Genomic DNA, 25,262 nt, shown 5'->3' with positions numbered 1-25,262 from the left:
TTAGATAGCCTAGCTGGTAGAGTCTTGGGCGCGCGACCAGATGAATCGGGTTCGAGTCTCGGTCTAGACTGTCCGCAAATTTTTTTTTATTTTATTGTCCGTGATAGTAGCGTAAAATCACCGTATTTGGACAGTATATTGAGCGTACAGTGTCGGTCATAACGTCGTAGATTCACTTGCGTATGCACCGTAAATATTCAATAAATTTATAGTAGATATCGTTCACAACGGTATCCGATGCTGACTGACAGATCGCTCGGTAAGAACGAACTTTATACGGTGAAACGACCGTGAAACAACCGTCATTCGACCGTGCTTTCACCGTGTCGCCGAAACCGCCAGGGAAGTATGAAAAATCGCAATTACAAAAATTATAGCACACTTCCAGCTACACCAATTATTTCAGATTGATCACCATATCAACACACTCTGATACACCAAAGATAAATGATGGAAAATGATTATAAACACCAGAACAATGACAAAATAACAGGAGCGTGGCAAGACCCGTATTTACTCTGACGCCATCTTTAAATTTTTTATTTACTTATATGATTGTGTAAGTGTAATATGGTTGTGATAGAGGCATTCAAAAATCACAAAATTGTTTGACCTTGACGAGTCGAGTATAAAGCACAACCTCACGTGCTTCGCGCTGTGAGGCGTGCAAAATAATACTTGGGAAACGAAAGCTTAGTGTGTATTAACACAGTTCCGGGCTATAATTTTCATCCAGCTATTCGTGGCTTATCTCACCAATCGTTTATCAAAACCTTTCGGGTTTCGTGAAGTATTTTATTCAATATCGTCAGTCAAAACCTGGCCGCAGTTTTCAATTATTTATATCATGTTCATAATTAATTTTTTGACCTTCGTAAAAAAACTTTTTTTTACATTTATCAACTTATTTTATACAAAATACAACCTAGATTATGTAATTGAGTTTAAATTTTTATTTTAGATGACAGCGTGAACAAGGACATTTTTTCAACTCAACAGGCGGTAACGTTGTACAACCGATATAATGACGTCACTAATGTTTGAGTATAGATTTTTAAAAATTACTTGGAAAATAATTATCAAAATATTTTTTTTTATTTTTTCTTTTAATACTTTTCACTCAACTATGAACAAACGATTAATCACAAAACATACAACTTCTCTATTTAAATAATTCGAATGTACAAGAATCGTCATGTACGGATGTTATAACAACTGAACTCTCTATTATTGAATAACTCAACACGAGTTATCAACATGTATTTTAAAATGCTATTAATATAGTTTTTGAAAGTTCAATCAAATCTAAATCTATTTAAGAATTTTAATTCCATTATTGTATGCAGTAATAATGAGTAAAAAAACACATCTGACAATTAAAAATATGATGTGATACTTATACCAATAGTAATGGCCTTAAAATATAAAAGAAATTTTATTTTCATTGATATGATGAGACATAACTTTCCGTTTCTTTATTTCCATTTTTTTGTGTTTGGCACCGTTTTTGTGAGACTTCCACTGCAAGTCTCCAATTAATATTTTTTGACAAATCTGTGGAAGAATATGAAGTATATTATGCTATAACTGTGCAATATTCTTACGCAAATATACAAAAAACTCTATTTTTACCTCACACCAATGACTTTCTTCGTTACTGCTATCAGAAAACTTTTCATCTAGGCTACTTCCATTAAGAGGCTTTTGAGTAGGTACATCACCTCTTAACTTGGCATTTATAATTTCAACAGCTGATTCTAGGACTTTAGAATTCCATTCCTCAATATTGGTGCAATCCAAATCATATATGGGAGGTACCTTGATGTGAAACAAATGGCATACGTTACATTTATAAAACATATAAATTACTTAGTGATAAATATCACTAAAATATAAATTTCTTTGTGAAAAATATTATTACTTGTCGATCAATCCGTTTTATGAAACGATTCATTATCCATTTTTGTTGTCGTCGGGCGTATCTTCTCGTTACCAATTTGAGGTCTGAAATTCCTTGCCGAAGAAGAGCTTTTCCCTGAAACGTTATACAATGTAACTAACATTCTCTCAAAATCAATACAAATCATTGTATCTATGCATAAAATATTTTATAAATTTTTTTTAAAAATTGCGTAAATGAACATTGTTTAATCTTCAAAAAATTTGAGAACCTAAACTTTGAACAAAGATCATCGTTTTCGCGGTAAAATAAATTCCAACTCTAAAATAGGATCAGTATGACCTTATGTACACTGAAAGAAATTTTCTTTAAAAATTACCGTTAAATTCACGGTCATCGTGGGACGGATGGCATAACCTAATCATTTGTCGGTAAGTGAGAAAACTTTTAAGTTTTTTAACTTCCCGCTAAGAAAATTGAAAATTTTAAAAAATCGGGAAGTTATTGGTTTTACCTCTTTTTTCGAAAGTCGAGTTTTCATCACATCTCGACGTTTTGAGGTCCTAGGAAGCTTCCCTGAATGTTTTCGCGATAATGTCCGTGTGTCTGTCTGTATGTATGTATGTATGTATGTATTTTTTTTTTTGAAGTAAAACTTCTTTAGGCGCGACTAGGGAGTAACTCAGATTTTTTTTCTGACGGAAGTAACGCTTACTATAGTCTGTGTAGTTTCCGCTATTCAAAAATAATAATTTGGATTGGTCGTAAGTAAATGTTATATACTTCACGCTTCTTGACTTATACGCCAGCTAGTGGCAAATATTATAATCAAATAGGATTATTTATTTCCAATATTTTAAAACGGATCAATTATGAATAGCAAAGTGAATAAAAATTGAACAGTTTTAAAAAAATTATTTTAAATTGCAAAGTTTTTTGAAAATTTCTAAGTATACTTGTTTATTTATTACTTTTGTAATAAATAAATTATTAATAAATTTTCTGACGATTGCGACATTCTACAAAATTCAATTTAGAAAATCCAAAAGTTCACGACTCATAATGCTCATTTAATTATGAAATATTAAAAAAAAAAAAAACATAAAGGTGCTTTTTCATGCTAACGCTTGACGCTGATTTCCAGCGTTCAATATAGTCAGGTGACGAGATTTTGATATCTGCGTCATCTAGAAAAAGTGTAGCGATAAATTACAGCGTTAAGCGTCAAATTTGAGCGACAAATAGGATGTTATTATCGAAAGTCGATGTATCGATGTTGCCGCTGTACTTTATAGGTTACGTATTGAATAATAAACATTAAGTTGTCTGTAAAATTTCGCTAATTACGATCAAACATAGTAGCCTGGTTACAAAAATTAATAGAAGAAATATATTTTTGTAAAAATATTAGTCTGTGAAATAATGTGCAGTGAATATGATTATCAAATGTGGATTTACGAGTGTCAAAAAATTATTCGAGAAGCACAAACAAAGAGGCTTCAGCGTAATAGGGTTATAATTACGTTTATTTTAAATTATCTTGCTATTCATAACAGACAATAGTACAAATAGTACATAATTTGTATAGATATATCACCATCCATGTAAATTTTACATGGATATATATATGAGGTATTCCATGCCAAATCGACCACTTTTGAACTCGACCCCTTTAGATTTAGCTGAAACTTTATCATTCTTTTCTACCCTTTGATAAACATTTTTGAGAATTTTTTCAAATTTTTTTGTCCAACCCAAAAAAAGTTTTGAATTTCCCAAAAAAGTGGCTTTTTTATTTTCAAATAGCCATAACTTTTTTAGACATTGACCTTTGGGCCCCTTTTTTTTTAATTCTTGTTTTTGAATGAACTTTTCGAAAAAATACACAAAAAAAATTAAATATGATCGATTCTATAAAATAATCGGTTTTTTGATGAACAAAATCGTTATTTTTTCGAAGTTGGCCACTTTTTAACTTCCCGCTAAGAAAATTGAAAATTTTCAAAAATCGGGAAGTTATTGGTTTTACCCCATTTTTCGAAAATCAAGTTCTCATCAGATCTTGACGTTTTGAGGTCCTAAAAAGCTTCCCTGAATGTTTTCGCGATGATGTCAGTATGTATGTATGTATGTGTGTGTGTGTATGTATGTGTGTATGTATGTATGTGACCCTCTTATAACTTTTGAACGGCTTGACCGATTTCATCGCGGTTGGCGCCATTCGAAAAGGCTTGACCAAAATTTAGCCATAATTTATAGCTAAATTTGTCATTAAAGACAAATTTGGGAACTGGGGAAATAAAGGATAAAGGGGGGAGGAGGGACCTTACTCAGTAGGAATTTTTCGGTAACCGAAAAAATAATTCAGACAGCCCAGACCGGGACTCGAACCCGGATCATTTGGTTACGCGCCAAAGGCTCTACCAGTTAAGCTATCCGATTTTAAATACCTTTTGGAACGATTCGAACCGGTAGATTTTGAGAAATCTGAAAAAAACTACAAAAAAAATTTTTTGAAATGTAGTTTTTTTGGAATTACTTTTAAATGGCTTCACCGATCAATCCCAAAATCTAATCAGCTCTTAAGATCAAAAAACCACGTCGATCACGGCAAACGTTCGTGAGTTATCATTGTCGACAGAAAACCAAAAAAAGTGTTTTTACGGAATTACATCGAAATTCCTTGCTCGATCGATTTAAACTTGAAAATTCTTTCTGGGGCTTCCAAAACTGTGTCGAATGCCGCTAACCGTGTGAAAATCGATTCTTTCATTTGAAAGTTATTGCCGTTTTAAAATTCAAAAAATCGTGTTTTATTAAACTGCTATTAGAGTTTTGAGCTCGAAGAGCTCTATATGACACAAAAATCATATTTTTGAGCTCGAAGAGCTCAAAAACGTAATGTGTAATTTTGAGCGCTTAAGTACAAAATGAGCGGGAAGTTGCAGGGATGGCCTTTAGGGTTAACCGTCATCCTAATTTTTTCTTTTATTTTTTTTTCTCAAAAAAAACTTCAATCAATTTGACAACTATTCCCGCTCATCCCGGGCACGGCCGATTTTTTATATATTTTTTTTATTTAATTGAAAACAAAAATTGTCAAATGCTTGCCGTAAGATGGACGGTGTGGCTTAATGTATATAGAATAAGCGAAAAGAAATTTAGTATAGACCGGATAGATCAAATAGTAGAGTAGCCGACATGTCTTCGGAAGGTTCTGGGTTCGAATCCCAGTCCGAGCTATCTAATAATTTTTTCTCGCATATTCTATAAACTCCCATTAAGATTATGATCTCCACATTCCTTTCTCAATCCTTTCCTACCAATATCCTGTTACGTGAATGTGGAACGCTTCACGTAATAATTACCGTGACTCCTATTCTTTCCCGTTTCACAGCATTATTTATATTTGTAAAATTTTATTATTTCTGAAAATTTTACAATTTTGTTTTTTCAATTAAATAAAAAAAATATAAAAAAAATCAGCCCTGCCCGAGATGAACGGGAATAGTTTTCAAATTGATTGAAGTTTTTTTTGAGAAAAATAAATAAAAAAAAAAAGTGGCCAACTTTGATAAAATAACGATTTTGTTAAAAAAAAACCGATTATTTTATAGAATTGATCATATTTAATTTTTTTTGTGTATTTTTTCGAAAAATTCATTCAAAAACAAGAATTAAAAAAAAAAAAGTACCCAAAGGTCAATGGCTAAAAAAGTTATAGCTATTTGAAAATAAAAAAGCCAATTTTTTGGGAAATTCAAAACTTTTTTTGGGTTGGACAAAAAAATTTGAAAATATTCTCAAAAATGTTTTTCAAACGGTAGAAAAGAATGACAAAGTTTCAGCTAAATTTAAAGGGGTCGAGTTTAAAAGTAGTCGATTTGGCATGGAATACCTCATATAGATATACAGTCTTCTGGCTTTTTTATTTTGTTAATTGTATGTGAATGACACTGAATTACCTAATCATTCGCATTCGGTGGCTTACAATTATCCTGAAGAATTAAAAAAAAATTAGGAAACCGGGTGACCCTAAAGGCTATCCGTGCAACTTCCCGCTAACTCCATACCTAAACGCTCGAAATTTCACTTATTTTGTTTTTGAGCTCTTCAAGCTGAAAAGTACAATTTCTGTGTTATTTTGAGCTCTCCGAGCTTAAAGAGATAGCTTTTTTATGCTTATGAGTTATTCGAGCTCAAAAGTCTGATAGAAGTTTGATAAAACACTACTTTCTGAATTTTCAAACCGCAAAATTTAAATCGATCGAACAAAGAATTTCGAAGTAATTCCAAAAAAACACTTTTTTCGGTTTTCTTTCGACAACGATAACTCACGAACGAATAAACCGATTTTGACCGGGCTGGCGGCGATCGACGTGGTTTTTTTATGTTAAGAGCTGATTAGTTTTTGAAATCGATCGGTAAAGCCATTTGAAACTTATTTCAAAAAAACATTAAAAAAATTTTTTTTTTTGTAGCTGTCTTGAGATTTCTCAAAATCTATAAGTCCGTATCGGTCCAAAGTATATCCAAAATCTAAGTTTGGTCAAGCTCTTTCGAATGGCACCAACCGTGATGAAATCGGTCGAGCTGTTCAAAAGTTATAAAAGGATCACACACACACACACACACACACACACACACACACACACACACACACACACACACACACACACACACACAAACACACACACACACACACACACACACACACACGCACATTCATACAGACATACTGACACCATCGCGAAAACATTCAGGGAAGCTTCCTAGGACCTTAAAACGTCGAGATTGATGAGAACTCGATTTTCGAAAAACGGGGTAGAGCCAATAACTTCCCGACTTTTGAAAATTTTCAATTTTCTTAGCGGGAAGTTAAAAATTTAACTTAATTGATGCATTTTTTCGCAAGTTATAGTGTTTTCAGAGTTTCATACATGACGGACAGGAAAATTTTTTGACCTATTTTGAGGTTTTTTTTCCGCTTCTAGTAAACTAAATCAATTTTTGAAAAGTGTCAAATCAATCTCCATTAAATTATCCTGACAATAGTATGCAAAATATCGGTGTCCGTCTTTTTTTTCTCATGCAAAAATTTCTCGCGACAAAAATTGTCAGCAATAATTTCTTGTAGAATATTTTTTCACACAAAAACCATAATAAAAGGGCCATGTTAATGTTTTTTTTTTTTTTAAGAAATAATTGTACTTAATAGTAAATAATTGTGAGAAATTTTGGCGGGATTAGTAAAAGCGGGGAGCCAAATATAATTAAATTATAATGTGATATTTATTATTCAAGTTAAAATTTCATCATTTCAGTGATATATGCCGTCAACGCCGAAGAAGTTTTACTTCAATCGCGCGTAAAGGTTACAAGCACACACTTTTTTTTTTTTTTTTTTTAGGGGAGGGGGAATCCTTTTTACGGATTATAGGAATAGCTGTTTCACCTGGATATGTGACGACTCGACGCAGCATCATACTAAAACTCGACGCTAATGCCCCTACTCACTAAACTCTAAACCCCTTTTCTTCTTTCCTCTAATCCCACATGGGAACCGCCGTCAGGCATTACTTCGTGAGGGGAGGAACTAGCTACTGTTTTTCCCTCCGGTGACTAAGGTTTTAACTTCCTTCCTCACATCTTCTGATATTTGCTCTTCTTCTTTCGGTGGAACGCAAGTCTTTGAGGACTTCTGTTGGAAACGTGTTGGTAGCGTTCCGGGCAGCTTCTGATGACAACATTGCTTCCACTAGTGAATCTGGTTGCATCTTCACGCTGTGAATCGAAACGAGGACATACAAAGAAGACGTGCTCTGCATCTTCAGCAACTCCTGGGCAGGGCGGGCACTCCGAAGAATCATCGTGCTTAAAGCGGTGGAAATACTTTCGAAAACACCCGTGTCCCGACAACGTCTATGTAAGATAGTAATTGACCTCGCCGTGATTCCGGTTAAGCCAAATGTCGATCCGAGGTATGAGGCGGTGCGTCCACCTACCCTTCTCTGCGGCATCCTATTGTAGTTGCCATCGGCCTATGCTGTTCTGCCGTTCTTCAATTCTAAGTTCTTCAGGGCTCAGTGCAGTTGACCTTTTTCGTTGGTAAAGGGCCCGTCTTTTTATTTATTTATTTATTTATTTATTTATTTACATTTAGGCCCAACAGCAATTGCCATTAACAGGGCCACTAATAATAATTTTAATTACATCGAGTTTTACACAAGAGAGACACATAAAATAGTTAACACAGATAAATATTGTTAAATTGACATAATATATTCATTAAAATTAAAATTTAATCTGATTTATTAATTCCTGTGCTGTTATTTAAAATTTATTTAGAGTTAACTACGCAAGTTTACTAGAATAGATGCTATGTCATTGGTAGTTAATATTTGAGTAGATCCTAGTAAGTCGCAATCATGTACGCAATTGTTTACAATTATATTACATAGTTTTAACATCCTATAAACAGGGGAAGTTTGAGCCAGAACTGACTTGACTGTGGGTAAATAAAATAAATCTGTTGTTCTTAAATTACACGACGGTATTAATATTGGTACCTGCTGCAATAATCTAGGACAGTCTACTAAACCTGTAAGCAACTTTTTTACAAATAATATAGATGAGCAAGCTCTCCTCTCCTCCAGGGTCAACACACCAGCATCATTGCATAACTGTATATAGTTGGTACCCAACGCAGGGTACATACCAGTAATTTTAAAAGATAAGTATTTCAGAAATTTTCTTTGGACTTTCTCAATCTCAAGTATGTGTTTTTTATACGTTGGGGACCATACTATGGAAGCGTATTCCAATTTAGGACGTACAAGGGCGATGTACAATGTCTTTATAGCTTTAATACATTTAAAATTCTTTGTACATCTTATAACAAAACCGAGAGTTCTTAACGCCGTATTAACGATATAATTAAAATGATCTTGAAATGTCAACCGACAGTCAAATAATACACCAAGGTCCTTACATATAGTGACTGCATTGAGCTTAATACCATTCAATTTGTATTCATACAAAATGGGTGATTTAGTTCTAGTAATTGTCATTACTTGACACTTATCTTCATTAATCGACAGTTTGTTGTCACTACACCAGAGTGCTAGGACATCCAAATTTCTCTGCAAGAATTGACAATCAGCTTCCGATTTAATTTGCATATAGAACTTACCATCATCTGCGAAGAGCTCAAAGAAGCATGAGATATTATCCGGTAATGGATTGATGAATATAAGGAATAGTAATGGTCCTAGATTGGAGCCTTGTGGTACACCTGAGGTAGATACAAATTCCGAAGAATAGTATCCATTAAATAAGACCAAATTTTTCCTGCCTATAAGATAAGAAGATAACAAGCTCAGAAGTTGCTCCGGTATACCAATATCTTTTAAGTCTCTTGATCAAGATATGTATATTTACTCTATCGAACGCTTTGGCGAAGTCAGTCGTTATCATGTCAACCTGTCCATTGTCTGATACAACGTCATTAACGTATTGCGTGAAAGATAGTAAGTTTGTGACTGTAGATCTTTGTTTAAAGAAACCATGTTGTGCATCTGATATTTCCATTTTAAAAAAAGGTAAGAGTTTATCGTATATTGCCATTTCAAATACTTTTGCAAATACCGAGATTATTGATATTGGACGGTAGTTAGTTACAAGAGCATTGTCACCTGACTTAAGAATAGGGCATACTTTACTCAGTTTCCATTTCTCTGGGAAGATACCAAATCTTAGGCAGTTATTGAATATAATTTTAAGGGGTTTTGCAAAACACCTAGCACATGACCTAACTATTGAACACGGTATGCCATCGATTCCTGTTGACATCTTGTCCGGTAATTTTTTAAGGTAACGTAAAATGTCATCTTCTGACAGGAATTCGATTCCGCCTAGAGTATCTAATTGGTTCATATTCCTATTCGTTATGTCAGAAGTGTTTCTATCGTTAGCTAGATAAACATTACTAAAATGACTAGCAAAAGCAGAAGCAATGGTTTCAGGGTTTGGACAGATTTTGTCATTGATTACGAAACATGCTGGGAACTGATTGTTATTCTTTTTGTGTTTTATAAATTTCCAGAAACTTTTTGGATCTTCAGTCAGTCGGGACTCTATTTTTACCTGATACTCGCTGTAAGCTACTTTAATTCTTGTTTTTAGCGAAGCTCTAAGACCATTGTATTGTTCACGGAGATAAATATTATGATTTTTGCGATATTTTATCCTGATTTTTTCCTTGAGTTTACAATCATATATAATATCACTCGTGAACCACGGTGGATAAGGGGTACTACGATGGGAATGACCTTTGCACACAGGAATAGCTCTGCACATTGCGACATCAAGTAGTTCATAGAATATGTCACACATAGAGTTACATGAGACTTCCATGTCCAGATTTGACCAGTCTAGTTGATCAAGCTCCCACATGAGCGAAGCCTTCTCCAGATGATGAAAGTTAAATTTACATACAGGTTTCTTACTGGTTTCTTTTGTACGCGTAGACAATACTTGCATAGAAATTAATAAAGCAGGATGATAAGGGTCGATCTTAATAATTGGATCAGTACAAAGCTCAACAAAGCAGTCGTCAGATGCAAAGACCAAATCAAGTAAACGATTGCTGCAATTGAGAATGTTGTTGTGTTGCTTGAGATTGAGATAGGATGCAAAAGATACTAAAAGTCAGATTTGTTAGACGATGATCCGGAGCTGATGTGTTGATAGAAGAGAGGAGAGTTGAAGTCACCTAGTATAATCAATGACACAGCATCCATGCACGAGTGAGACGACAGGATCTCCAGGAAGTCTGAGTAAGTTTGAGGGTCCAAGTCAGGCGGTACATATATTGCAATTAATGTTGTAGTAATATGTGAGTTAATTAAAACACCCACAATTTCAATCTGGTTAAACTGGAGCAAAATATCTACAAAATCTATTGACAGAGCTTTGAGTGTAACCTCACATGCTATCAGGACTCCGCCTCCAGACCTCCTGAAGTCCGGTCGCCTGTCACACCTAAAAACAGAAAATAAATTAATATCGAATACTTCAGATGAAAAGACTATAGGACTGAGCCACGTTTCAGAAAAAACAAAAATATTATACTCTATAAATGCTGTATTACAGTATATCGTGTTGAGTTTTGATTTTATGCCTCGAACATTTTGATAGTACAATGAAAAATGTTTAATTGTACTATTTAATATTGTGTGTTTGTCTCTGCTGTATTCCGCTGTTTCTGATGACGTTTGGTGATGATCGGCATTCCACGCCTCATCACTATCATAAGATTCAATTCCCCTTCGGCTGTGCGACGTTTTAACTCGGCTTCTGCTTCCTTTTGTGCTGCTCGTTGACGAATAGTGCGATCTTTTGAGATCGCTATCTTGGACAATTCTTCCGGAAGAGATTTTTTGCGTTTGTGTTCCACAATGTTCTGTATTAAAATGTCAGTGTCATGAGAGTGTCGGAGGCGTAATTTTAGAGGTCTTGGGACCGTAAGAGCAGTTGAGTATTTACCTAGGCGATGGTGGTCCACATGCGCTATGTTAAGTTTTAACGCATTCATTACAGTTGCTATTTGACCAGAGTCGAACTGCTTTCTGACTTCATTATTTACGTCATGTGATTCCTGAAGACCAAAGATAACTACGTTGGTGGAACGGTTAATACGATCTTCCATTTCTTCAAGTACCAATCTTTCAATGTTCTCGTTGTTGTTATCTAATTTTACTTGAATATTGACTATGGATTCGATGTTTTTATTAATATCCACGCGAACTGAGCATAATTCATTTGTTATTTTTCTTTGACCTTCATCAAAATCATGGAGTTTTGTTTCAATGCCAGCAGTAAATTTTTCCACATCAGCCCTGAGCTCAGTTATGCTCATTTTAAGTGGGTCAATGAACTTCTGATTGTCCTCATTAATGTCATTTCTTAATGTGACAGTTTCTGTACGGAACATCTCCCTAATATCTTCAAGAGACAGCGACTTTTTGATGCCACAACACTTCTGAAATCCTCCATTTGCCAGAACTGAGGTGGCTTTCGCGCATCCAGGGTGATACGATGATCCACATTGTTTACAAAACACCGGGTTAACATTAACAATAGCACTATTACAGCCCTTACATTTTTTAGAGGAATTTGCAGGGTTATTTGCAGGGCTATTCACTTTCGGCATGTTGGATAAGTTAAGTATGCACTTTTTAACCAGTTTATTCAGATGTAGTTTTGTATATTAATTAGAAAAATAAAGTGAAACTGGAGGTTATAAAGAAAATAAAGTAACACTGAGAACAAAATAAAATATATGTTTGCCGGTAATATAGATTTCACAGTAATACGGTAATTAGTAAAAGCTTCTGCACCCGTGCTACAGATAGCGCTAATGGCGAAAGTTATAATTACTTGGTTACTTGGTTATAGGTTAGCACCAGAATGACCAAGATAAAGTAAACGACAACTCCCGATACACAATATAAAAAACCACTGTTTATATGTCAATCTGAAGTATGATTTTATTTACACTGAATGTTATCCAAACAACACTTGATACTGATTGATGAAATAAATTGATAGTTAAATTAAGAGGAGCGATTCAACTCCACGTTGTCACTCTTTAGCGCCCTCTTACTAATTTCTCTGCTAGTACTCTTTAGTACTCTTTAGCGCCCTCTTACTCTTTCCTCTGCTAGTACTCTAAGAGGTAGGGTTCCAGCAATGACGCAAACTGCTTCTTCTGATATTGTGCGGAAGGCACTGGCAAATCTCAGGGCGCTCTGTTTATAAATTGGACCCGCTTTTCTCCATGATTCTTGCGCCTCTAACGTGTCAGCCCAAATGGATATGTTATATGTGAGCACGGATATTACTACTGATGACAGCAGTAGTCTTCTGCTCTGCTTTGGTCCATCAATGTTAGGCATCAGTCGTGCTAGGCTCGCTCTAACTACTGATGCTTTGGCAGTCACATGTTCGACTTGTTGCTTGAAATTGAGTTGAGCATCAAGCATCACTCCCAGGTACCGAATGTACGGTTGTGATGTGATCTCATGTTCACCAACTTGTAACTTGATGGTTTCCATCGATTTCCTGCTGGTAATGAGCACTGCTTCGGTTTTATGCTTAAATAATTGCAAGTTCACCGTATCCATCCATAAGTTAATCCGTCTAAATGTAATGTCGAAGGCTAGATTTATCTCTTCGAGATGCTTCGCGACAATCACCACGGCAACATCATCTGCATATGCTACCAGTTTCACTTCTGCTGGCAATGCTATTTTCAGGAGACCATCATACAGGATGTTCTATAGCAGAGGACCTAGAACTGAGCCCTGTGGTACACCACCAGTAATATCATACTCCATAGGACCACTTTTTGTGTCATATTTGAGAATTCTATTTGTGAAGTAGCTTGCTACCATTCTACGCAAATACCCTGGAACTCGTTTCTCTTCGAGGGCACGCATTACGCAGTCCCAGTTAGCAGAGTTGAAAGCATTTTTGATGTCTAATGCAGCCACTAAACAATACTTTTTTATGCCACGATTCCATCTCTTTCCAGCAATCGCATCCTTAGCTGTGTTGACGACCAGGTTGATTGCATTCAGGGTTGATCATCCTTTTCGAAAACCAAATTGGTTGTCTGCCAGGAGTAGGTCAACTACTGTTTCTATTCTTTGGTGAATTATCCGCTCTAATATCTTACCCGCCGTGTCTAACATGCAGAGTGGACGGTAAGATGATGGTTTGTCAGGTGGCTTCTTTCCTTTCGGGAGCAGTACAAGTCTTTGCCGCTTCCACCTTTCAGGAAAGACTCCTTCCTTGAGACACGCATTGTAGGTATCTATGAATAATGCCGGCGCTGCTTTAATAGATGTTTTTAAAGCAATGTTTGGAATTCCATCCAATCCCGGCGCCTTATTATTCCCTACACGATTGCATGCCTCCATCAATTCTTCCTCTGTGACAGGTGGGATGTCTTCAGGGTCAGGCTGCAGTGACGAATAGATCAACTCACGTTGCTGAGGAAACAACGTACAGACGATTTTCTCTAGTAGTTGTGGACATGTAGGTGACGGCATTGGTTGTTATTTCAGGTGGGTCATGACCACCTTGTACGGTCTGCCCCACAGATCTTTCTCTACCTCTTCGACGAGTTCCTTCCAACAGCGACTTTTGCTATCCTTGATAGCTCTATTCAATTCTCGACGGGCCTTTTTGTACTCTGCCACCAGTTCTGCAGAGTTAGGTCGACGGTAGCCACGCTGAGATATTCTTCTTCTTTTCAAACACTCTTTACGAAGAGCGCTGATGTTATCGTTCCACCAGTGTACCGAAGATTGATGATTCATGCCACATTTCCAGGGCATACAAGCGTCGCAGGCCTAGGTCACTCTCTTCATTAGCTCTTTTGCTTTCTCTTCAGCACTCCTTGTGGTAGTCGGGTCGCTATCTAAGGCTACTATCAAAGTAGCTGGGTCAAAAGCTTTTACTTTTCATCCAACTGCGTTAGTTTGTCTGGTAATTATTCGAGGGTTCTGGCCAGTTGATACTTCCCAAAGGACGGCGTAGTGGTCGCTGGCAGTGTAGGCGTTCATAACTACCCAAGAATAGCTTCCTCTCATAAAACTGCTGCTGACGAACGTAAGATCCACTATAGAGCTTGCCTCTCCTTTTGAATATGTTGGTGTCTCACCAGTGTTAAGGAGGACAACATCTAGTGTGGCCATTGCTTCAAGTAAAGCCTTTCCTCGTGCATTGGTGAACTTGCTGCCCCAGTCTACTGCCCAGGAATTGAAGTCACCTGCTATTGCTACGGGAAAGTGTTGCCTTGCATCTATGGTTAGACGATCAACAAAATCGATGAATTGTTCCAAAGAAAGACGCGGCAGGGCATAGCAGTTGTAGAAACGAATTCCGTCTACCCATGCTGCTACAAATCCGGCTTCTCTGTTGTTGACTGCTTTCTGGAATGGTAATTTGTCACAGGACTAAATTACAGCTTTGTTGGTGCTGTCCGATTCCAAGGGTTGGGTACTCAGATGTTTATATGGTTCTGCTATCAGTACTAAGTCTAGCTCTAGTTCGCACACGGTTTTTATGAGCTAATCATGCGCAGCCTCACAATGATTGAGGTTGAGCTGCAGTATCTTCATGCTCGTTTATATGTCATTTTCTCGAGTGCCTCTTTGAAAACCGGGCATTTGTATGTGCCAGCATGGTGGGCAGCGTCCTGCGCACCTAGATCGTCAGCGTATAATACACATTTGGCTGGATTTTTGCAATCAGCAATCTTGTGTCCTTCTCTTCCGCACCTTATGCAGTGCTTAGATCAGTCGATTTCACTTTTGCACTGTGATCCAAAGTGCCCAAAGTGCCAACATTCGAAGCATTGTATCGGTCTCTTTGTTGCTCTAATTCGGTAGTTGACCCAGCCAATTCTTATTTTGCCGTTTCCTTCCAGTAGCTGTTGTGCTGCAGCTGCTGGTAGTGTCACTGTAGCCGTTTGCGTACCTCTGTAGGGCTTATGGATCTTGATAACCTCTAGTGGTATTTCGCAAGTTTCTCCGATTTCCGTTTTCAGGGCAGTCTGAATGTCCTCCGTCGTGTCATCATCAATGACTCGGATTTCGATGGTCTTCTGCGGTCCTTTGCAGATTACTTCGGCCTCTTTTTGAAGAATATCCGTGATGGTCTTTTGCAAGGCTTGGCCTTTGTCAATACTCTTCTTTGAGAGCGTAATCAGCATGTCCCCGGTTTTGGTTTTGTGGATCTTTTCCACGGTTGTGCGGACCTGTTCGTCAGGGACGGCCTGCTTTATACGACGCAATATTTCGGCGTACTTCTCCTTCTCGACCGGATGGATGATCAGAGCGTCAGGCCTGATCCACTTTCGCGGTTTCTTCCGCTTAGGTTCCGACCGGGGCTCTTTCGACGGTTGCTTCGGGAGCTGCTCTTTCCTTTGCCTTTTCTGTTCTTTTTTAGACTGAACTCGTTGCCAAGCTGACGCTTTCATCTGTTCGTCGCTTTGCAGTGCTGCTATTTGCAGAGGGCTTTTCTTCAGGTCCTTCTTCTTTGTTGCTTGGCTGAATGTTGGGTCTGGAGAGGTTCTTTCTTTGCTCTTACCAGGGTTGCCGAAAGTTTCACGCCGGTCTTCAGCGACTGATTCACCGTCACCTTCGGCTCCGGTGTCCATTGCTTCGTCAGTCACGACGACAGCTTGACAGGTTTTCTCCGGTGTAGCACGGGAAATGCGCTGCAATGATGAGCACCACTCTTCGTCCAGTTTCTAAAAACCTTTGAAGGGCGTTAGCTACACTAGTCGTCTTGGACTTTATCAGCTTTTCAAGGCGTTCGAGCGCTTGCGACCGCTTAATATCAGCGCTTGCGTCAATCGCTGCTTGTTGGGCATGAAGCCCGTTTCCACTCTTGTTTGTTTCTAGTAAATTACTCATACTTTTTTGATTTACCAGCGCATCGTACGGAGTGGAGCGGGTTGTCATAACTAGGAACGGGTGTACCCTCGAAGATAGTACTCCTACCCCAGTTCCCTGAGGCCTAGCCGACACTTAGCCAGTCCCGGAATACTCGGACGGACTAGACTCGCTCGGAGCGGTGAAGATTCCGTTCTCTAACACTCACTGCGTACTTCCTGATCAAGGCCCGAAGTGACTGGCTCCTGATCCACTGCTGCAACTTACACCTCGGCAGAGCAAGCTCACATCAGCCGTGGCCCGCATCGTCGGAAATAATCGACACGGGTTCCGGACACTCCCAGTGAGTTACAGCAGGGAACGATTGCCTTGCTAGGTCAGTTAGTGTGACCAACCCATTATAGGGCTGTATAGATGTATGTATAGGACATGTATGTATGTATGTATGTGTGGTAGATTTTGAGAAATGTCTAAAAAAAAATACAAAAAGAAATTTTTCAAATGTGGTTTTTTGAAATAACTTTTAAACAGTTTTATCGATCGATTTAAAAAACTAATCAGCTCTTAACATCAAAATACCACGTCGATTGCCCTCAGTCTGGTCGAAATCGGTTGATTCGCTCGTGAGTTATCGTTGTCGAAAGAAACCCGAAAAAAAATGTTTTTTCATGGCGGTTCATTCATTTAAAAGTTTGAAAATTCAAAAAATTTTGTTTTATTGAACTGCTATAAAAGTTTTGAGCTTGAAGAGCTCAAAATGACACAAAAATCATATTTTCGAGCTCGAAGAGCTCAAAAACGTAATGTGTAATTTTGAGCACTTAAGTACAAAATGAGCGGGAAGTTGGAGGGATGGCTTTTAGGGTCAACCGTCGTCATAATTTTCTCAACAAATTTTACCGTAGTCTACCGTACAATTTATTTGGTTTTCGATAAGTTTTTTGAAGTCTACCATAAAATAAATGAATTATTTCGTTACTTTAAGTTCAGAAATGGTAATTATAAAAATTAGTAAAACGGTTGACCCTGAAGGCCATCCCTGCAATTTCCCGCCAATTCTATACCTAAACGCTGGAAATTGAACTTGTGACATTTTTGAGCTGTTCGAGCTTATAAATACAATTTGTCTGCTATCTTGAGCTCTCTGAGCTCAAAAAAATAGCTTTTATATGCTTTTGAGCTCAAAAAGTTGATAGAAGTTTGATAAAACACTATTTTTTGAATTTTCAAATCTCAATAACTTTTGAATGAATAAACCGATTTCCACGCGATTAATGGCATTCGATGCAATTCTTTGAGCTTCATGAAATATCTTCAAGTTTAAATTGATAGAACGTAAAATTTCGGAGTAATTCTGAAAAAACACTTTTTTTCGGTATTCTTTCGTCAACGATAACTCACGAACGAATCAACTGATTTTGACCGGACTGGCGGCGATCGACATGGTTTTTTGATGTTAATAGCTGATTAGTTTTTGGAATTGATCGGTAAAGCCGCTTAAAAGTTATTCAAAACAAACCACATTGGAAAAAATTTTTTTTTTTGTAGTTTTTTTGCGATTTCTCAAAATCTACCGGTCCGAATCGTTCCAAAGTATATTCAAAATCTAAGTTCAGTCAAGTTTATTTGAATGGCACCAACCGCGATTAAATCGGTCAAGCCGTTCAAAAGTTATGAGAGGTTTACAGACGGCCACACACACACACACACACACACACACACACACACACCTTACCGCGGGAGAAGAAACACTACGCTAAAAACAGCGAAGGAACACCCTTCACAACTAAGGAACTACAAGACGCGGCCAAGTCACTCAAAACAGGAAAGGCACCTGGACCTGATGGCATCCCGGCAGCGGTGATCAAGATTGTAGCCCTGGAACACCCAGACATACTCCTGAACACCTACAACGCATGCTTGGCAACTGGCACGTTCTCCGTGGTCTAAAAGCGGCAGAGATTGGTTCTCTTAGACAAAGGAAAGGGAACCCCCGTAACACCTTCGTCGTTTAGACCACTCTGTATGCTAGACATTGCTGGAAAACTGCTCAAGAAGCTCATACAAGGGAGACTTCGCAACGACATCGACCGTGCTGGAGGTTTTGCCACCAACAAGCATGGCTTCCGGAAAGGTCGTTCGACAGTCGGGCCGATCGAGAAAGTTATAAAGACAGCAACACAGGCATGGCCTCAAAGCTCGTAAAGTATGTCTCTTCCTTACGCTAGATGTCAAAAACGCATTTAACAGCGCAAATTGGGGAGACATTTTGGATGCTCTGGAGCACAAGTATGACGCGGAGCCAGAGAATCTGGCATTAGTCGACAACTACCTGGACGAAAGAAAACTAATAGCGGAAACTACGGAAGGCCCACAAGAATACGCCATAACAGCTGGCGTACCGCAAGGCTCAATAATGGGGCCCGATCTATGGAATGCAGACTACGACGAGCTTCTTGAAATCTTGTTACCAAAGCAAGTAGAGCTAACGGGCTTTGCAGACGACGTTGCGGCCACGATAGTAGTAGACAGTGTAGAAGAGGCCGAATTACTGATCCGGGAAACCATTGACGCCGTCGAAACCTGGCTTGATAAACACTACCTGAAACTCGCCAAGCATAAAACCGAAACGGTTGTTCTGACACGTCAAAAATGGTTCCCAAAACCATTCGCTGTGGACATAGAAGAAACAACACTGACGTCAACAAGGGCCCTGCACTATCTAGGGGTAATGATAGACGAGAAAGTATTTTTCCACGAACACCTTGACAGTGCATTCAAGAAAGCCAGCAAGACGGTGTCTAGCCTAGCAAGAATCATGACCAACACTATGGGACCAAGAACCAAAAAGAGAAGAGTTCTTCTAGAAGTAGTCCACTCGGTTCTGCTTTATGGAGCAGAAATATGGGCAGACATATTGAAACAGAAGACCTACCGACAAAAAATAGCGGCATTGCAGCAGCGAGGCGCTCTCAGGGTTGCCTGCATATATCGAACGGTTTCCGAGGCGGCTATATTGGTCATTGCGGGAGCCGCGCCCATCGACCTATTAGCGTTCGAAAGAGCAAAACTCTATGACGCTAAAAACAGTGACGAAAACATGAAGGACGCAAGAACGAGGATAAAGGCGGAAACGCAGCAAGAGTGGCAGGACCGATGGACATCGGGAGAGACGGGCAGATGGACAGCGTGCCTGATCCCAAACATCAACGTCTGGCTTTCTCGAAAGCACGGGGACACGGACTTCTTCCTGACCCAGTTATTAACGAGACATGGGCAACTTAATGCCTATATTTTCAAGATGGGTTTGCACAGCACACCAACGTGCAAATACTGCCCAGACAAAATTGACAACGCCGAGCACACGTTTTTCGAGTGTGACCGGTGGAAGGACTACAAAAGCAGTACTGATGAAACTATTGGCACTACGCTCTCCCCTGAGAGCTTAATAACCTGCATGATCACAAAAGAAGAAAACTGGTTAGCTGTCGCAGCCTACGCGCAGCGCCTTTTAAACGAAAAAATCGCAGAAAGGGATTAGAAATCAGTAATAACAAGAAGTAGGTGTCGTGAGACACAACATGGACTGGATCGAAGTAATGCTAACGTGGTCCCGATCTATGGGAGAAGGAGAGAGGAGGATGTTTAGTCGGTATTGTTGCAAAATAAAATTGACTTCTGAGTCTGACATACCCAGGCACCAACACCTAGTCCTGGCACCAACACCTTGTCTTGGCATACGTAAATGTATTTTACCTCTTTTATAAAATAAAGAAAAAAAAAAGAAAAAAAAACATACATACATACATACATCTCGTGTCGGGCTTGCTGGGTCTCGCATCGGGCGCCTCTTCAGGTGGCGGATAGGGGAATGTCCGGCATATCTGCACGTCAGATGCGTCGGGTACCGAGGAAATAGAATACTCGGGGTGGACCAAAACCTAGCAAAAGATGGTATGGAAATGTCAGAACAATTTCAAACATCGTCTACGGTGCAGAGGAGGGATACCTCAGTGCCGGCGAGGGAAGGCTTACAAATGGGCCTGAACTCGTCGTTATCAAGCGACCGTTTGAACAGTGGAGTAGACCCCATGGCTCTGCTGTCTAGCAATGCTAGCAATGCTACAGGGGGTAAAGAAACAGCTCTGATGGAAGTAGACGCACAGCAAACAAACTTTCCTCCAATAGGTGGAAGACCTGTTGCTCCCGTCAACACTCACACATGCCGAGGGAAGATAAACTCTCTACCGACTGTCACCGGTCAATAATCGACAATGGAATGGCTCAGTAGCAAGATCGAAGAATTAGCTGAGTTCATAAAGGATAAACGAAATCTCCACCACGAACTCAGAAAAATAGTAGCGTCCATTGCCACGGCATATAAGTTGGCCAACAAACCAGCAACGAAGTCGGCGAGAACCACGCAAACATCTCCGGATCTGAACAAAAAATCCCAGACGTTTTCGGTCACTCCTGAGAAAACACAGCATAGAAAAGAGAAAAACAAGAAGAGGCCGCTATCCACGCCCAGCCCTTCCTCGGAAATCGATAAGCCAGCACATAAGAAGACAGCCCGGGGTGATACCTGGACCAAAGTGAGTCGGAAAAACAAGAAAAAGGAAGAACAGGAGCCAGTGGCTCGATCTGCTACAGCCCAAAACCAGCCAAGCAATGTTGGCTCCAAGAAACCGAGGAGGAAGAAGATAAAAACTAAAGCTGTGCTTGTCCAACCAGCTGAAGGGCGAACATACGCCGATCTCCTCAAGGAAATCAAAACCAAGATTAATCCGACAGAGACTGGAGTAGACATAAAGTCTATCAAACAAACGAAGCGAGGGGGCGTTCTTCTAGAAATAGGTCGCAAGACTGAAGACACTACCGCTTTCACGGCTGCGATAAAAACAGAGATCCTGGACTTGGATGCCATCACTACTGAGAACGACGTCCGCGAAGCACTCAAACGTGACTTCACCGACAGCCTGGAGATCAAACGGGTAAATTTGACAAAGCCTACTCGACGGGGTAACCGGGCAGCCTTCTGCGAGATAGACGAGGCTAGCGCGTTCAAAATCCTTGACAAGGCTCGTATAATGATTGGATGGGTCAACTGCCGCATTCGACCAGTTGTAAAAGTAACACGCTGCATCAGATGTCTCGGATACGGGCACGCGACGAACTCTTGCAAGGGGCCTGACAGAAGCAAGTGCTGCTTTAAATGCGGAGGAGGAAACCACAAAGCTGCAGACTGCGTTGAACAGCCAAAGTGCTTCCTCTGTACAGAGGAACAAGAAGCTCCAGATAGCTTATGTCATATTCCAGGCTCCGGGGCTTGTAAGGTATTCCGCACCGCACTTGCCGAAGCTACAAAAGGGCAGAAATGACACGCATACTTCAAGGAAACCTGAATAGATGTGCGTTGGCACAAAATTTACTTCGCCAGCGAGTCTTTGAAGAGAGGATCGACGTTTGCTTCATCTGTGAGCAATATCTAAACCTCCAAGATAGAGCATGGTTCGCAGACAAAACTGGCACGGCGGCAATCTGGATTGCAAATACAAAGAACGTTACCACCATCAACAGCGGAAGTGGAGTAGGTTTTGTCTGGATTCAAACCCCCATAACCTACTTCATGAGCGTCTATCTCTCACCTAACGAAGGGATTAGTGTGTTCCGACAGAAACTGGCAAATATAGAGGATGTGATCACCAAGTTCGACGGCGAAGTTATCGTAGCTGGTGACTTCAATGCTAAATCGGCTGAATGGGGCGCTGATTTCTCCGACACCAGAGGCAACGAGGTCGCTGACGTCGTGGCTAGACTCGACCTCATAGTGCTAAATACTGGGAGCACCACGACTTTCAGAAGACCGGGGTACCAAGAGTCTATCCTCGACATTTCGTTGGCGACTCCAAAAATTGCCAACATGATTGAAAACTGGACAGTATCCGAAAAATACAGTGGCAGTGATCACCAGTTCGTGACATTTAACGTTGGATTGGCATCTGCTCCGGTATCACAACACGACCTTTCTAAGCGAAAGTGGAATGTCAGGAACCTTGATCCAGAGGCACTGCGAGCTTCACTTGCACGGAGCTGGTCTATCCTTCAGAACAACCCGACTCCGGATACTTGCAGCGAGACAGAAAGGACAGTACTAAATACGATGAAGGAGATTTCTGCCGCATGTGACGCCTCTATGCCGCGGTTGAAAAACCGCAGTTTTCGCAGGCCGGCATACTGGTGGTCAACAGACATAGCGGAACTTCGCAAAATGTGCCATCAACTACGTCGCCGCGCAACGAGAGCCGCCAAACGCTCCCCAAGCCAGGACTTGTATTCAAAAGAGTACAAGCAGGCCAAAAAAACGCTAAATCGAGCCATCAAAGCAAGTAAAGCAAAGTTGTGGAAAGAGATCTGCAACGATCTCGACAATGACATCTGGGGTAAAGCCTACCAAATTGTCACCAAACGACTTGGAAAGGCTTCACTAGAGGCGCCGAAGTCTCCAGCCTTAATGGATAGCATCGTAGCGGAGCTTCTCCCCAAACTCCCGCCGCGGGAGAAGAAACAATACACTAAAAACAACGAAGTAACGCCCTTCACAACTAAGGAACTACAAGACGCGGCCAAGTCACTCAAAACAGGATGGTAGCCTCAAAGCTCGTAAAGTATGTCTTCTCCTCACGCTAGATATCAAAAACGCATTTAACAGCGCAAATTGGCGAGACATTTTAGACGCTCTGGAGCACAAGTTTGACGCGGAGCCAGAAAATCTGGCACTAGTCGACAACAACCTTGACGATAGAAAGCTAATAGTGGAAACTACTGAAGGTCCACAAGAATACCCCATAACGGCTGGCGTGCCGCAAGGCTCAATAATGGGGCCTGATCTATGGAACGCAGTCTACGACGAGCTTCTTGAAATCCCGTTGCCAGAGCAAGTAGAGCTAACAGGCTTTGCAGACGACGTTGCAGCCACTATAGTGGCGGACAGCGTGGAAGAAGCCGAACTGCTAGTTCGGGAAACCATCGACACCGTCGAGACTTGGCTCGATAATCATCACCTGAAACTTGCCAAACAGAAAACCGAGATGGTCGTTTTGACCCGTCAAAAATGGTTTCCAAAACCATTCGCTATGGACATGGGAGGAACAACGCTGACGTCAACAAGGGCCCGGCGGTATCTAGGGGTTATGATAGACGAGAAACTATCTTTCCGTGAACACCTCGACAGTGCATGCAAGAAAGCCAGCAAAACTGTGTCTAGCCTAGCACGAATTATGACCAACACCATGGGACCAAGAACAAAAAAGAGAAGAGTTCTTCTAGAAGCAATCCACTCGGTACTGCTTTATGGAGCGGAGATATGGGCAGACATATTAAAGCAGAAGACCTACCGGCGAAAGATCGCAGCAGTACAGCGGCGAGGCGCTCTCAGGGTTGCCTGCGCCTACCGCACAGTTTCCGAAGCGGCCGTATTGGTCATTGCAGGAGCCGCGCCCATCGACCTATTAGCGTTCGAAAGAGCAGAACTCTATGACGCTAAAGACAGTGATGATAACATGAAGGACGCAAGAATGAGGATAAAGGCGGAAACGCAGCAAGAGAGGCAGGACCGATGGACATCGGGAGAGACGGGCAGATGGACAGCGTGCCTGATCCCAAACATCAACGTCTGGCTTTCTCGAAAGCACGGGGACACGGACTTCTTCCTGACCCAGCTATTGACGGGACATGGGCAGTTCAATGCCTATCTTTTCAAGATGGGTTTGCACAGCACACCAACATGCAAATACTGCCCGGATAAAATCGACGACGCCGAACACACATTCTTCGAGTGTGCTTGATGGAAGGACTACAGAAGAAGCACCGAAGAGATCATAGGCACCAGGCTCTCCCCCTCAAGCCTGGTGACTTATATGATCAAACAAGAGGAAAACTGGTCAGCTGTTGCAATTTATGCACAGCACCTCCTGAAAGACAAAATCGCAGAAAGGGACCAGTAGCCAGGAGTAGGCGTCGTGAGACGCAGCACGACTGGATTGAAGTAATGCTAACGCGGTTCCAATCCAGTCCTCTCCGTACCATCTAGGGGAGAGGGGAAGAGGAATGTTTTTTCTAGTGGGTCAAAATCTCCACACTACCGACTATCGATATTTGCCGGAAGATGGGCGGCAGAGTTAACGATACCGGTGTCTTTTGAAGATCTTTTTTCGTACCTCTTTACAAAAAAAAAAAAAAAAAAAACATACATACATACATACATACATACATACATACATACATACATACATACATACATACATACATACATACATACATACATACATCATCGCGAAAACATTCAGGGAAGCATCCTAGGACCTCAAAACGTCGAGATGTAATGAAAACTCGATTTCCGAAAAACGAGGTAAAATCAATAACTTCCCGATTTTTGAAAATCTTCGATTTTCTTAGCGGGAAGTTAAGAAGGGCCGCATTATGTCCTACGATTACAATAAATTAAACGGTAATTTTTAACGAAAATTTCTGTCCACGTATAAACTGTTGAATGTTGTTTGAAGATGTTCGTTCTGACAGTTAAATATTGAAAAAAATTTATAAATTTATCAATATTTTCAAAAATACCTTTTCACTACTTTTCTCTGATTCTGGCAAAATCAAATAGTTGTGGAACTCCTTGAAACCAATTGATTGGAATATACCTTTCGTATAATCAGGTAATCTGGAATGTAAATATTTGCGATAAAATTAAAACAATTACTCCAGATCTTAAAACGTATTACTTAATATCTTTCTAAAAATAATGATAGAATTTTCATCACCCGTGAAAAAATTTTCTGACAGGGCCTGATATGCTCATATATGGCCGTATCAGAATTTCTAATATGTTC

At 40.0% G+C, this 25,262-nt stretch overlaps 1 protein-coding gene across 1 annotated transcript; it reads right to left on the bottom strand.

Moving 5' to 3' along the window:
* Positions 1-1,076: 1,076 nt before the first annotated feature.
* LOC123269327 (tRNA dimethylallyltransferase-like) lies at positions 1,077-25,141 on the bottom strand. Its single transcript, XM_044734936.1, has 4 exons — positions 24,997-25,141; positions 1,922-2,035; positions 1,633-1,818; positions 1,077-1,554 (listed from the first exon to the last, which is right to left on the bottom strand). Exons 2-4 carry the CDS (start codon positions 1,952-1,954, stop codon positions 1,417-1,419), a joined length of 357 nt encoding a protein of 118 aa, XP_044590871.1. The 5' UTR covers positions 1,955-2,035; positions 24,997-25,141; the 3' UTR covers positions 1,077-1,416.
* Positions 25,142-25,262: the final 121 nt, after the last annotated feature.

Source organism: Cotesia glomerata, linkage group LG7 (assembly GCF_020080835.1).
Source record: "Cotesia glomerata isolate CgM1 linkage group LG7, MPM_Cglom_v2.3, whole genome shotgun sequence".
Classification (NCBI taxonomy): Eukaryota; Metazoa; Arthropoda; class Insecta; order Hymenoptera; family Braconidae; genus Cotesia; species Cotesia glomerata.
This window is presented reverse-complemented; position numbering and strand designations above follow the sequence as displayed.